Raw genomic sequence first — 15464 nt, 5'->3', positions numbered from 1 at the left:
CTTGACTCTTCCATCCATGGAGATGCTGCTGGGATCTCCCCTTGACTCCTCCATCAATGGAAAAACTGTTGGGATCTCCCCTTAATTCCTCCATCCATGGAAAAGCTCCTGGAATCTCCCCTTGGCTCCTCCATCCATGGAGATGCTGCTGGGATCTCCCTTTGGTTCCTCCATCCATGGAAGAGCTGCTGAGATCTCCCCTTGGCTCCTCCATCCATGGAAAAACTGTTGGGATCTCCCCTTAATTCCTCCATCCATGGAAAAACTGTTGGGATCTCCCCTTAATTCCTCCATCCATGGAAAAGCTGCTGGGATCTCCCCTTGGCTCCTCCATCCATGGAAAAGCTCCTGGAATCTCCCTTTGGTTCCTCCATCCATGGAAAAGCTGCTGGGATCTCCCCTTGGTTCCTCCTTGCCTGGAGATGCTGCTGGGATCTCCCTTTGACTCTTCCATCCATGGAAGAGCTGCTGAGATCTCCCTTGGCTCCTCCATCCATGGAAAAACTGTTGGGATCTCCCCTTAATTCCTCCATCCATGGAAAAACCGTTGGGATCTCCCCTTGGCTCCTCCATCCATGGAAAAGCTGCTGGGATCTCCCCTTATCATCTCCTCCTCCTCCTCCTCCTCCTCCTCCTCCCAGCCACTCCAGTGGGTCTCACTGTTGGGTTAAGCACAGCCAGGGAAGGAAAAGATGGATCTGAGCTCCAGGAAGATGAAATTTCAGAGATTTCACCCAGAATTTGTGGTGGAGGCTCCAGGAGGAGCCAGGACCCAGCCTGGCTGATCTTGGGAATTATCTGCAGAGATCCAAGGGGTGTCAAAACAGAGATTAAATGAACAGAGAGGTTAAATAAATCAACAAAATCAGTTCTGGGGGGGGAAAAAAAAAAGATGAAACATCCCCAGTGATGTGCTTTGCTTTTATTTGGAGCTGGTGTTTGACTGCACCCTGATTCTGGCTCCTTCAAATTCATATTTAAATCCATCATCTCCACATATTTCTCCTGAAATAACAGGATTTCAGATGGAATCCCTGCCTTTAGTCGTGCCTTTGACTCCTGCACTGGGTTTGCAGCATCCACACCAGGAATTCTCATCTTATTTGGGTCCATTTAAGAAGAACTAATGGCCAGATTGCTGATAATCAAATTTCAGGGTGCTCCAAATCCGTGTGCAAACATCTCCTCCTGCTCCTCCAGTGCTTCTGCCTCACTTTGTGACACTTGATTGATTTTTTTTTTTTCCCCCCTTCCTTTTCTTCCTCACTGCGTGGAAACAAATTAAAGCAGGAATTGGGATTGTAAATAGATAATGGGACCTGAATGCAGAGTAATCAGTGCCAGCCATGTACAGCCATACTAATTGTGCCAGGGGAGGGAATGGGATAAATATTTCATGCCTGGATTCGGTGGGAAGTGAGAGAGCAAGGAAAGAAATAAAAGAGTTGAGAAGGCCTCACTTCAGTGCTTTTTTTCTCAAAAAGAGGAGTTTTGATGGCATTTACCCCTCCCTGTTTTGAATAGAGGAATTTTGTTTAATGTGGAGGAAAAACAAGGGAAAAACATCTCAGGTTTGGGATGAATCCACCCTTCAAGGATGTGCTGATCAAAACCAAAACCAGGGATGGGGGACAGGAGAAGCTGAACCTCATCCAGGCAGCTTTGGTTCACTGCTGTCTGGTTTTTATCTCAGGCAGTTGAACTACAGCTGTGAAAGGGAAATTTGGCTCTGCATAGCTAAAGATTATTTCTGAGGGGTTTGCTGCTGCAGAATGAACAATGAAAGGGCCCTTGAGGGATGAGAGCATTAAATTTAAGGGTGTTGTCATAACAACCAGCCAGGAGAACTTCCTCAGGATGGGTTTGGGGCATCCCATGTTTGATCTCGGCCCCAAATCTGTTTGTTTGAACTCAGTTCTTTGAGAAAGTTTCCAATCCAATGGGTTCAGCTGCCTTGGAGTTCCCCAAGGATGGCGAAAAGCCACAGAGGATCCACTTCTGCTCCACCTCACCCTCCTGAAAGGGCTGGGAACAGAGATGGAGACAATCCATGGAGAAATGATTGGGAGCAACCTTAAATCCCAGGCTTAAATCATCCTAGAGCGCTGCGGGATCCAGGCACGGGATAATCCAGGGTTTGGATGGTACTGTGGGTGGTTTAGTTATGCACTAATCACCCTGCCAGCTCATTAAGGGACTGGGAGCACAGGGATGCCATTAATTAACGCTGCCACTTCCAGCCTGGCTCCCCCCTGGAGGAGCTGAGGTCATTTCTGGATGGGCCTGGGTGGCTGAAGGACTCCTCAGGTGCTCCATGGGCTGTCAGATCTGCTGCTAAAAAATGTTTAATAATCAAACCTGAAATAACCCTCTGGATGGAACAGATTCCCAGGATGCTTTTGCCTTCGTTAAAAGAAGCAGGGGGTGTTGGGATGTCAAAAATGGGTGTAGGAATGGCAAAAATGGGAATTGAAATGGCAATAAAAGGTGTTGGATGCCAATAAAAGGTGTTGGAATGCCAATACTGGTTGTTGAAATGGCAGTAATTTTTAAATAAGCGATAATTGGGGATTAAAGTAATTAACTTTCATTAGCAGGAACAGAGAGAGCATTGGTGTCCCCACCATGGTGAATGTCACCATTGTGGGTCTCAGTCTGAGTCTGAGGTGTTGTTCCAGTCTAAAACTTGGTTTGGGACAAAACTCAGCCAGGAATTGTGAGCTGGAGTTAAATGAAGCAAGCAACATCGTCTTTTAAAATGGAAATAAAATTATGAACAGATATGCAGGGCTGCTGCACCTCTGATCCTGGCTGGAATCTTCCTCAGGTTGGGATTGGTCATAAATAAATTACAAAATTAAGAGGTTCTTGCCATCCTTTCCCTTCCTGAGTTAAAATAAATAGATTTCAGAGTGGGGTTAACCAAACGTGAAGAGATGAGCTTGGAAATGTTCTTTGCTTTAGGAAAAAGGACTGGGAACTTCTCTAATTACAAACATGGAGCTCTCAGCTGGGAATCCCAGCAGGAATGCGGGGCTGGGGGCAGCCCTGGAGCGGGGAGGGGGCTGTCCCTGGCTGTGTGGTACCCACAGAGGAGTCCCCAGACTCCTGGGGGAGGAGGATGGCCTGGAGAGGTGGGTTTGGGGCCTCACTGCCGGGTCCTGACGTGGCTGTGCTGCTTTGCTCTCCTGCAGGTTCACTGGGATGAATTTGCCCGCCCCTGTGATCAGCAGTAAAAATTGGCTGAGGCTGCACTTCACCTCCGATGGCAACCACAGGCAGAAGGGCTTCAGTGCCCAGTACCAAGGTAAGAAAGGAGAAATAAATGCCCTGGCCTGGCCTCACCCACCCCAAGCAGCTTCTTTCACCTGTTTCACCATCATTCCAGTTTGATTTCCTCATTCACCTGTTTCACAATCATTCCAGTTTGATTTCCTCATTCCTCATCCACCTCTTTCACCATCGTTCCAGTTTGATTTCCTCGTTCACCTGTTTCACAATCATTCTGGTTTTATTTCCCCTTGTGGCCACCCTAGAACACAAACTACTCCAACTCTAATTAACTCTAATAGTTGATAAAAACATTGATCTTGGAAGCCAAAGATTGAAGACTGAAGCTGTAGGGGGATGGAATATAAGAAAATAAAGGTGGTGTAGAAAGAACATTGGTCTTTTAAGCCAAAGATTGAAGACTGAACCTGTAAGGAGGATGGAATATAAGAAAATAAAGATGGTGTACAAAGAACATTGGTCTTTTAAGCCAAAGATGGAAGACTGAACCTGTAAGGGGGATAGAATATAAGAAAATAAAGGTGGTGTAGAAAGTAACCTTGCCCCTAAGGAGCTGCAGCTGGGCCAATTATCAAAGATTAGGAGCAGGCCTGACTTTACCAGGCCACATGAGCAATGAGCAGAAGATGCCATAAAAGAGTGGGGTGGGTAGTTGAGAAGGGAACTGGAGTCAGTGGCTGCTTTGTGAAGAGGAAAGAGTCAGAGCTGTGAGGAGATGCCCATGAGAAACACCAAGCAGGTATGAAACCTTTGTGATAGGAGACAACAGCACGGAACCTCTGTGATGAGATGACAACATAAACCCCTTTTGAGAGTTACCCCAGCATTTCAGGAAGAAAGGACTCAAACCTTCATCTCCAACTCCCAAAGTTGGCATTTTAGGCTAAACTGCTTCCTGCCCCCCCTAAACAGCCCAAATTGCCCCTTGAGATAACCCCACACGAGCTCCAACACCACAAACAAAGTCAAAAACAACCCTCAGCCCCCAGTTAAGAGTAACCCCAGCCAGGAATCCCCAGCTGCCTCCCTGCACGGCCCTGCTGCTGTTATTTTCCAGCTGTTATCCCCCAAAGTGTGGTTTTCATGGAAAAACCTAGCCTGGTTTGGGCTGGGAGGGACCTTAGAGCCCATCCAGTGACATCTCCCCCGTCCCAGCGTGCTCCAGGTCCCCTCCAGCCTGGCCTTGGATGCTCCCAGGGATCCAGGGGCTTCTCTGGGAAATCCCTCTCAGCCCTTCCCCACCTTCACAGGGCAGAATTCAGCATTGGGATAAAAAGATTTCGGGATGGGGATGTTCAGACGCTGTTGAGGGACAGGGGATCCTTTGGAAGTGAAGATTCTGCTCCTGGTTGGACCAGAATGGGTGGAGTGGATTCCTTGGCAGTGTTCCCACCACTGCTGTGATGTTTTTAGAGGAGGCTGTGGGTGCAGGATCCAGGAATGGGGGAGTGAAGCAGGGAAGGAGCAGGAATGATTTGATTCCACCCCAAGGCTGGGCTCAGGGGAGCTCTGCAGGTTTGCTCTCAAGAGGCCCTTGCTGGGAAAAAGCTCTGGAGAGGAGTCAAGGGAGAGGGAGAGGATTTTCCTTGGATAAATCCACAGAGCTGCCCCGTTTGGGTGTTCCCAGGCTGTTCTTAGCAGGGCTGTCGTGGCCTCAATGAATGAACCACATCATTATTTAACTTCCCTGCTTTCCTTGAACCTATAAATCACTTTAAACTGCAAGGGAAAAAAAAAAAGGACTTTAAACAAGGGGAAAAAAACCTTTTGTTGTTGCTGTGCAGCATGAATGTCTGGAAAAAGCAGCTTTCCTTTGGATGGCCTTTCCCTGGCTGTCAGGATTGCAGCTTCCTCCAAAGCACCTGTCTGAGTCAGGCTTTTCCCTCCACAGCAAAGTCAGGATCAATGTCCTCATTCCCCTGCTCAGAGGAATGCCAGGGGGTTCTCATGTGCAGAGGGGATGAACTGGGGATGGAGTGTTGGAAAATGAACTGAACTCCCCATTCCTGAGCTGGAATCGGGACAGGACCTCGGCCCAGCTGCCAGAGGGGACCTGCCCTCGTTTTTCCTGCTGTTTTTGTGGAGTTTGGCAGCTTCTTTCTGCCTTTCAATGCTTAAAAACCCAGCAAAACAAGCAGTGAAGATTCCCAGGGCTGAAGGGAAGGTGTCTGCAGGCAGTGGCATGTGTAGGACAGGAGATGCTGATACTTTAAAAACCTCCCTGTAACCCTTTCCACATCCTGGCCTGGCCATAAATATTTCACTGGAGATAAATCCCTACAAAACAGGCCGTGTAATTCCACAGCAAGCACAGCAGCTGAAATGCATTTTTCATCAGGAGAGCTGAATCAGGATGGTCCAGGAGAAGCAAGGGGAGGCTTTAGGGTGGCTCTGATTTGCTGTCTGTTTTCTAAAGACGTGTCTGTACATCATTTATGAACCCCCTGGGTCCCCTAGGACAGGGTCTGGCTTTGCTGATAATCTATAAGAAAACAATTTCCCTTCCAGCTTGTTTAAATTGATCCCGAGTTTTGCAGAACACCTTCTCTGTCTGTTCCCTCTCTGCTCTCCCTAATCCGTGCCCTCATTTGGAAATCACTTTAGGAATGTAAAAGCAAGGTTAGATGCAATCAGGCTGTGGAGAGCGGTTTTTTTGTTGTTGTTGTTGAACACAGCAAATTCATTTTGTTCCCTTCCTGGGAGAGTTAAATATTTCCCTTTTTCCTTTCATTAAGGTGAATCTTGATTTTTTTGCAAATGCTTTTTTCCCCATTCCCCACGTAAGGAAATGAAAGGGACTGGGAGAAATGTGTCCATACAATTATTTTTAAAAACTATTTTTTATTTTCCTCCCCATCCTGTCTCCTCAAAAAAGGTGGAAGAAAATAATCTTGAAGTTTTTAATCAGGTGAGGTGGCAGCACCTCAGGTCATCAGAGGGGCTAGGTGGGAATTGATAAAATCAGAAGATTTTGGGAAAGCTGCAAAAGGCTGGTGATAGGGCTGGAATTGGAGAGATGGGAATGCTGCCCTGGCTGCTGCTGCCCCTCTCTGCACATGTTTTATGGCAGAACTTGGCTCCCTAATTGCTCTGGAGCTGATTGTTACCAACACGTAATTGCAGCTCTTATCGATCTCCCCGCCCCGGCCGCTTCCCTTCCCTGCGGGAGGAAGATGAATGGGATGAGCTCCAGCCCAGCCCAGCACAGCCCTGCTGCTCACCAGAGACGCTTCAATGGCTTGTGAGGGAGTCAGGGGATCTTGGAATGGTTTGGAATGGGTTTAAACCCCATCCACCCCTTCCATGGGCAGCGACTTCCCAATATCCCAGGGTGCTCCCAGCCCCATCCATGGCTTTGAGCTACAGATCTGTGCATGGGTAGATTTGAGATTCTACCCGTGGATGGATCAGTTTGGCTTCAGTTTGGACAGATCCTCCCCCCTCTTCATCCTGGATCTTCCATTTCTCATCCTGGATCTTCCATTTCTCATCCTGGATCTTCCATTTCTCATCTTGGATCTTCTGCTCTTTATCCTGGATCTTCCCCTCTTCATCCTTATCTCCTCTCCCATTGCTCATCCTGGACCTCCCACTCCTGATCTTAGATCTTCCCCTCATTTTCAATCTTCCCCTTTTCATCTTGGATCTTCCATTTCACTTCTTGTGTGTCCCACTGCTTATCTTGGATCTTCCTCCTTTCATCTTGGATCTTCCACTCTTCATCCTGATCTTCCATTCCTCACCTTGGATCTTCTCCTTTTCATCCTGGACCTTCTCCTTTTCACCTTGGATCCTCTCCCTTTCATCTTGGGTCTTCCATTCCCTCATTTTGGATCTTCCATTTCCCCGTCTTGGATCTTCCATTTCCCCGTCTTGGATCTTCCATTTCCCCGTCTTGGATCTTCCATTCCTCATCTTGGATCTTCCATTCCTCACCTTGGATCCTCTCCCTTTCATCTTGGATCTTCCATTTCCCCATCTTGGATCTTCCATTCCTCATCCTGGATCTTCCATTTCCCATCCTGGATCACACCCTCGGGTTCCAAACAGATTTTTGGCTCCTGCCATGCAACCTGTGGAGTGTCCTGGGCAATTCTGGATAATCCCAGTGCTTATCCAGGCTCTGATTCCCAAAGATCCATTGCTCAAGCTGCCAAAAGAGGGATTTTTCCAAAGACTTGCATTTGAGGGGGCTTCTCCTCCAAGAACAAGAAACCCCTGTGAGCATCCTGAGCCATCCCAGCAGGAGGGAGAAGAGATCCAGGCAGGATCTGGATTTAACAGCAATTCCCTCAACAAGGAGAACTTCATGGAATAGATTTTTTTTTCTGTTGCTTTTGCTGAAACACTGTTTTCCAAATTAAAAATAAATAAAGCTCTGCTTAAATCCTCATTTAGAGCAACATGAAGTGGTTTGAAAGGAACAGCCCGGCCTGCCTGCCATGCTGGCAGAGCTTTGTAATGTCATCTTTCAAATCTGACAGGATGCTGAGTATTCCATTAGATCAGTTGGATACGTGTGAGCAGCAAAAGCCTCCAGAAAACAGGAGTTTCTGTTCATCCAATTACCCTGACACAGTCCTTTGTAGTACTGCTCCACATTCCAATTTACAAACAAAGTAGATTTTCAAATACAGGATTTTTGAGGGCAGGGAGTGGGAGAATTGTTCTTATTTGTTTAAATTTTTTAAAAAGGCACAAAAACAAGTGGTGCTTTGCTGTGCCTGGTTCTGATCTAAATGGAGTCATTTGTAAAGTCTGACTTCCGTCATTAGGGCTCCGAAATGAAGGATGAGGAGGAGAGGATGCAGTGATCCCTCTTCATCAATTTATCTTCACCAATTTATCTTTATCAATTCTCCTGGAAAGGGACACGGTGCAATTAGGGGAGGAGATGTTTCCTGGGGATGCAGCTCAGGCTCTGAATTTTGGGATTGCTGCTCACTGAGGAGTGTCTTGTTCTCATTGCTGAGGGGTTTGGGAGCCAGGTTTTCCATCAGGAACGGGGTTGGAGGGGGATGTTTGTTGGGTGGGATCTGGCAGGGATGGCTCTGGGAGAGCCTTGGTTAGAAATGTGTCCCTGAAAATTTTCCAAGCCTGGCTGTATCCAGATTATGAATTTCCCCATGCCAGAGAATTCCTGGAATGGTTTGGGTTGGAAGAGACCTTAAAATTCTTCTGATTGCACCCCCTGGCACCTTCCACTGCCTTCTCCTGGGTTTGGGATGTTCAGCACTGGAGAAATCCCTGCAGGCTGCTGTGTCCTGATGGAAGAGTTCCCAAGGATGCCTCATCCCATCCCTGGTGCCTCCATCAGCTCTGGTGGGGTTCACCAATGCTTGGGAAGCTCTGCTTGGCCCCTGAATTCCTCTTTGTGGGGCACAAATCATCTGAGCTGAGCTTTTGTTTGTGTGGAGAGGGGGAATATTCCCTGAGGGCTGGGGAGCTGTGGAGAATACCAAAATGGGGATTATTCTGTGAAGCTGCTCGTGCCCCAAAGCACAACCACGGGGCAGAGGCTTAGAGACTGCAGAGGCCCAACCCACATCCTTGGAAAATTCAAATCAAAATCCAAATTCAGCCTTGGAAACTTGGAATTGCCTGTGTTTTATTGCCTGGGAGGGAATGTTGGGGTGGGATTTTGGGGTTATCCCTGTGTTTGCTTGGAAAAAGCTGGAGAATCACTACAGGAATGTCTGCCACTATTTTATTTGAAGCAGAAATAGATTTTTTACCCCAAAAATGTGAGTTTTAGCAGCCCCAAGTCCTTTTTTTTGATCCATTGATATCACATTTATTAAAAACCTTGAGATCAGGCTGGAAATATCCTGTGATTCCCATCCACGTGGACCTTTGGGGCATCCCAAACCCTGCTGCTTTTTCTTCCTCCTGCTGCACTTGCAGGTGAATTTGGAGTAAAAAGAAACAAAGAGTTCGATTTGCTTTGACAGCAGCCTGCTGTTAATTAGTTTTCCCTTCTTAAATTAATAAAAAAAGACAGCTGCCCTGAACAGATTGAAGCTGCTGAGGAAGACAGGAGCAGCAGCAGCTTTTCCTCATGAATATTTTCCAGCTAGAATTTTTTTTGAAGTTCTTGCTGCTTTATTTAAAGAGAAAGCCAAAAGCTGTGAGGAAATGATGAGTGAAAAGCTGCACCCAGCATCCCTCTCAAAGCAGCACCTCAGGTGAGCTTCAAGGAGCCTCTCCCTGTCTGAGCCTCCTGCAGCAGCTGTTCCAAACAGGTCCTTTTTAAGCCCAAAAAAAAAACCACCCCAGCACGATTAAAAACCCCCTCTTTAGTTACATGGGTAATTCTTCTTGACAGCTTTGTCTTAGCAATGTGCTAATTTAGGGATGAAAGCCTGACAAGATGAAGAACATGAGGAAGAAGGGTTTGAAGTGGGTTTCTCCAAGGATAAAGGGCTGGCTCGTCAGGAAAAGGCTCCCAGAAAGTGATTTGGACACTGAGTTATCCCAATTCCTGTTGGGTTATCCCAAATCCTGCAGTGGAGGCTCTTTTATCCCAAATCCTGCAGTGGGGGCTGGGTTACCCCAGTTCCTGTTGGAATTATCCCAATTCCTGCTGGAATTATCCCAGTTCCTGTTGGGTTATCCCAATTCCTGCAGTGGAGGCTGGGTTATCCCAAATCCCCTTGGAATTATCCCAGTTCCTGTTGGGTTATCCCAATTTCTGCAGTGAGGGCTGGGTTATCCCAAATCCTCTTGGAATTATCCCAATTTCTGTTGGGTTATCCCAATTTCTGCAGTGAGGGCTGGGTTATCCCAAATCCTCTTGGAATTATCCCAGTTCCTGTTGGGTTATCCCAAATCCTGCAGTGGAGGCTGGGTTATCCCAAATCCTCTTGGAATTATCCCAGTTCCTGTTGGGTTATCCCAATTCCTCTTGGAATTATCCCAATTCCTGTTGGGTTATCCCAATTCCTGCAGTGAGGGCTGGGTTATCCCAAATCCTCTTGGAATTATCCCAGTTCCTGTTGGGTTATCCCAATTCCTCTTGGAATTATCCCAATTTCTGTTGGGTTATCCCAATTCCTGCAGTGAGGGCTGGGTTATCCCAATTCCTCTTGGAATTATCCCAGTTCCTGTTGGGTTATCCCAATTCCTCTTGGAATTATCCCAATTCCTGTTGGGTTATCCCAAATCCTGCAGTGGAGGCTGGGTTATGCCAATTCCTCTTGGAATTATCCCAGTTCCTGTTGGGTTATCCCAAATCCTGCAGTGAGGGCTGGGTTATCCCAAATCCTGCTGGAATTATCCCAGTTCCTGTTGGGTTATCCCAAATCCTGCAGGGCTGGGTTATTCCCAGTTCCTGTTGGAATTATCCCAATTCCTGTTGGAATTATCCCAATTTCTGCAGTGAGGGCTGGGTTATCCCCAATTCCTGTTGGAATTATCCCAATTCCCGTTGGGTTATCCCAAATCCTGCAGTGGAGATTTTTTAATCCCAATTCCTGCAGTGAGGGCTGGGTTATTCCCAATTCCTGTTGGAATTACCCCAATTCCTGTTGAAATTACCCCAATTCCTGTTGGAATTACCCCAATTCCTGCAGTGAGGGATGAGTTATCCCAATTCCTGTTGCGTTATCCCAATTCCTGCCCTTTTATCCCAGCTCCTCACAGCAGAGGCTGTTCTATCCCGATTCCTGCCTCTGGAGGCTGGAATGATCCCAAATCCAGGTGTTTGTGCTGCTCCCAGATGGTTCTGCCAGGTGGGGTTTGTGTCAAACCCTGAGGGTGGAGGCTGCAGCAGCCAAATCCAGAGCAGGAGAACAAATTGCTGCTCCCTGGTGTGGGAAAAGGGATGGGGCCCTTGGAGATGGATGAGTTCTTGTTCCCTTGCCTGGTTTTTCTCCTCTTCTGGTGGAAGTTTGCAGCCAGGAGGGAATGGTCACACTTGGGGAGGAGTCCCCCAGGTGTGGGGCTCCAAGCTGATTATTTCCCTAGGCCAGTAATGGGGTTTAATTTTCTTTTCCCTGCTGTTTTCCTGCTGTTTATTCACACCAGCTCTGCGTTTTTTAGGTTCTCAGTGCTCCCCTGGAATGGCTCTGCTGTGTAAATGGGTTCATGGGATAAATTCCAGAAAAACTGGGGGGAAACCAGCTTAGCATTTTCCTCTCAGCATCCCTGAAGCTCCTCAGAGCTTCCCTTTTGCCTGTCTCCCATTTGTAGTGGGTTACAGAGGGATTGGGGAGGGGTTGGACCCCATTTTTACTTTGAAATTAAACCTCTCCAATGCCCTAACATAGAAAACAAATCCCTCTCCAAAGCCCTGGCATGGAAAAACAAACCCCTGCTGGTTTTGAGCAGTCAGGATAAGCTGATCCCAAAGGCAAGGATGCAGGATGTGGGTGATTCACGTTTTTATTTTTAAAATACAAACTGGACAATCCCTGAAGCTCAGCTCAACTTTTTCCTCATCTTTCCTTTGTTTCCCACCCCTGCAGTCAAGAAGCAGATGGAGCTCAAGTCCAGAGGGGTGAAACTCATGCCCAGCAAGGACAACAACCAGAAGACGTCTGTGTGTAAGTTTTTCCTGGCTCTTCCTCACTGTCTTTTTGATAACAATCTCCTGGAACATTTCATTGGACTTTCCAGTAATCTCTAAAACTTCGCCACTCTGAAAAGTTTGGGTGCTTTTCCCCTCTTCCCTCTGCATTTCTGCATCACTCCCTCCTCCCAGTGCTCTGGTCACAAGCATTTACTAACTCCTGGAAGGGTGCAAGGGGTTGGATTTTCTGCATTTGGTTGATTCTGTGCTCCAGGGTCGTGGCTTTGGGCTCCTTTTAGTGGGAAAAACAAAGAAAATTGGGGTTGGGATCGGTGTTATTGCTGTAAATAAGGAGCAGGGATAAGGAACAACATTAAAAACAGAATGTCAGAAAATTTTGCAGAGGCAGTCACAGCGTCTTCCTTTTTCTATTTGAGTTTTATTTTGTTTTCCCTGCAGAAAAAAATCATAATTCTGGGTTTGTGATGCTGATTTTTTCAGGTTGTAGTGCTGATTTTTCAGGCTGTGTGGAGTGCTTGGTGTGTCAGGGGCAGAACGTTGGGGTCACTGCTGTGCCTCCCTTGGGCAGGTGGGAAATATTTCAGTTTTCCATCAGGTTCTTCCCAAATCAGGAGCAAAACCTGCGGCTTTTGTCCCTGAATCTTGGGCTCTTACTGAAATGAAACAGGAGGGATCAGACTGGGAGTTAATATTTTATGTGGATTCAAATGGCAGCAGGATGGAGCATTTTTCCAAATGGATTTTAGGGGAGAAGCTGGAATTGCTCATTTTGTTGCACAGCCCATTACCCCCATCAGAGAGGAGCATTTGCACAGCTCAGCTGGGTGGATTTTGCATACAAAATTCAGAAAAATGCATGGACTGGATCTGAATTGGTGCATTTTGCGTACAAAATCCAGAAAAAGGCATGGACTGGATCAGAATTGTGCCTCAGTGTCTGTCTGGAAGGAGAGTTTCCCTCCCAGCTCCCAGAAGAATTTTTACAGGCTCTGTTTTTTTGGGAGCAAAGCCCAAAAAGGTAAAAAACAACCCAAAATCTCCAGAGCAGAAAACACTGGGGACATCCAGGGGAAAATAATTCAGTTTTAAATGGAATTATCCTTTAAAATTGAGTCCAAGCTGTTCCTGGCTGGGTGTTACATTCCTTGCCAGGAAGAATTTATTGGAATAAACTTCCCAGTGCCCTTATCTGAGTGAAAAATCCAGTTGGGAACCCCCTGGCTGGATGTGGAGACAGAGGGGGTGTGTTTGGAGTGGGGGGAGTTTTGCCCTGGATTTTGGGGAATTTTGGGGAAAGGAGTGAAATCATTGATTTAATGAAGCACCGTGGTGTTAACAATACACAAAATTCCCATTTCTCCTTCCTGGGAATGGCCTTTGGAGCAGTTTTACCCATTTTTAATGCACTGAGGTGAGGGGGACACAGCAGCTGTATTCCCTTTCCAGCAGATCCTGCACTTCTGAGGAGGGAAAATAGGAATTCATTCCCCTTGCCTGGTTTATCCCATCCCAGGGGGCTCAGAGCTGCCAGATGGGAGCTCAGATCTTGAGGAAGCTCAGGCTGGAAGTTGTTGTGCTGGAATATTGGGGATGGTGGCCCCATTCCATGGTCCTTGTGACCCTCCAGCTCCTTCCCCATGCCCTGCTCTCCATCAGCTCTGGATTTTCCCTATTTTGTCCCTGTTTTGGAGCCTTCTGCTCCCACAGGGAATTCCCAGCTGCAGAAGCGCTGGTTCCCAAGGAGATGGCACCAGGAAAATCAGGTTTTTATTTTGATTTTTTCTGCTCTGTTCCCTGCTGGATTTGCAGGGTTGGTTGAGCCCCTCTGCGCTCCCAAACCTCCACGAGCTGAGTTTGCATCACAGATAATTCCACAGGTTGGGTAAAGAAATTTCCTATTCCTGGGCAATTTCCAGCTGCTCTGGCTCAAATACCAGAAATTCAGGAATTTTCATGTCTCTTGCTGACACTTAAAGCTGTGCCACAGAAACTTAAAATGGTTAAGGCTGGAAATGATCAAGTCCAGCCTTCAAGTCCCTGTTTTATTTTTGATTATTCCTACCAGCAATGTTTTCTTTCCAAGTACTCTGGCCTAAAATCCTCCCTGGAAGGATCCACTCTTAAATCCTGCAGGTTTTGGATTTGGGATTGCCTGCTCAGATTAAACCTGGAGTGTTTGGTGTGGCTGAATGGAGGAAAAATGTAGTGATGTAACAGCTGCTTGTGTTATTGCAGGGAAAAAAAAAATCCATAAAAATACAAAATTCTGGGGGGAGGTGCTGTTTGTGCTCAGTTGTGCTGGATTGTGTTTGTTTGAAATCTTAATTAAGTGCTTTGTGCTCACCATCAGTTAAATTATTTGGAAATCTTGCTTTAATCACTTTTGGAGGGAAGATAATACTGAGCGACAAATAATGCAGGTAGAAGAAATAGTTTGAAATTTTAGGCCATATTTTGGAGGTTGTTTCTGGCACTGAAAGCAGAATGTAAATGTGGATATTCCAGGTCCCACAGTGGGAAAATTGTGGTGGTTTGGATTTAAAAAAAAAGCATCCAAGTGGGTTTTGTGGTGTTTGGGTGAGGCCTACCTGGAGGGGCCTTGGAAGGCCTTGGGTGAAGGAACTTCTGTGTGTGTGTCCAGCTGGGTCAAAATCTCCTTTGCAAAGTCATTTTTTGGGGTGGGTTGAGCAGTTTTTAGGTGTCAGCCAAGTGTGTTGGAATTTCTGGGTTTTGGGGAGGTGTCTGTGGGACACAGGAACCACCTGGGGCCTTGTGGGGAGTCCTGGAAGGGCTTGGGTGAAGGACTGGAAGTTCTGTGTGTGTCCAGCTCGGTCAAAATCCGCTTTGCAAAGTCATTTTTGGGGTGGATTGAGCAGATTTTAGGTGTCAGCCAAGTGTGTTGGAATTTCTGGATTTTGGGGAGGTGTCTGTGAGACCAAGGAGCCACCTGGGGCTTGGGGACAAGCTGTGCTTGGCTTGGATGGGACAGCCTGAAATGCTCTGGGAATTCTGCACTTCTGGGAATGCTTGTGAAGCTTCACCTTCTGAGCTGTTCTGGAACATTCCCAGCTGGGAAATAAATTGGGATTCGGAGCTCTGCTGGTGGAACATTCCACAGCTGGGAAATTGGGGTTTGGAGCTCTCCTTGAGGAACATTCCCAACTGGTAAACTGGGGTTTGGAGCTCTCCTGGTGGAACATTCCCAGCTGGAAATTTGAAGTTTGGAGCTGTCCTGGTGGAGCATTCCCAGCTGGGAAATTGGGGTTTGGAACATTCCCAGCTGGGAAATAAATTGGGATTTGGAGCTCCCTTGGAGGAACATTCCCAGCTGGGAAATTGGGATTTGGAGCTCTCCTGGTGGAACATTCCACAGCTGGGAAATAAATTGGGATTTGGAGCTGTCCTGGTGGAACATTCCCAACTGGGAAATTGGGGTTTGGAACATTCCCAACTGGAAAATTGGGGTTTGGAGCTCTCCTGGTGGAACATTCCCAGCTGGGATTGGATTTTCCCAGTGTCAGGACCTGGCTGTGACCTTTTCACTCTCGGTGTTGCTAAAATTGGGAGCGTTCAGTGTCTGGGTTGGGGTCACTGAGGTTGTGGAATTTGCTTCATCCTTAATTTTTTGGGCGCTGAAGGAACT

At 47.0% G+C, this 15464-nt stretch overlaps 1 protein-coding gene across 3 annotated transcripts in view; it reads left to right on the top strand.

Moving 5' to 3' along the window:
• The window catches only part of CSMD2 (CUB and Sushi multiple domains 2), a 276036-nt gene that overhangs the window by 116926 nt on the left and 143646 nt on the right, over window positions 1-15464 (top strand). For all 3 annotated transcript variants that reach the window (XM_077189434.1, XM_077189435.1, XM_054648279.2), the window contains exons 7-8: window positions 3195-3307; window positions 11757-11834. In XM_077189434.1, coding sequence (XP_077045549.1) covers window positions 3195-3307; window positions 11757-11834 — 191 coding nt within the window. The remainder of the gene's footprint in view (window positions 1-3194; window positions 3308-11756; window positions 11835-15464) is intronic.

The sequence above is a fragment of the Agelaius phoeniceus genome, chromosome 22 (assembly GCF_051311805.1).
Source record: "Agelaius phoeniceus isolate bAgePho1 chromosome 22, bAgePho1.hap1, whole genome shotgun sequence".
Lineage (NCBI taxonomy): Eukaryota > Metazoa > Chordata > Aves > Passeriformes > Icteridae > Agelaius > Agelaius phoeniceus.
The sequence above is the reverse complement of the archived record's forward strand: the minus strand, read 5'-3'. Positions and strand labels throughout refer to the sequence as shown.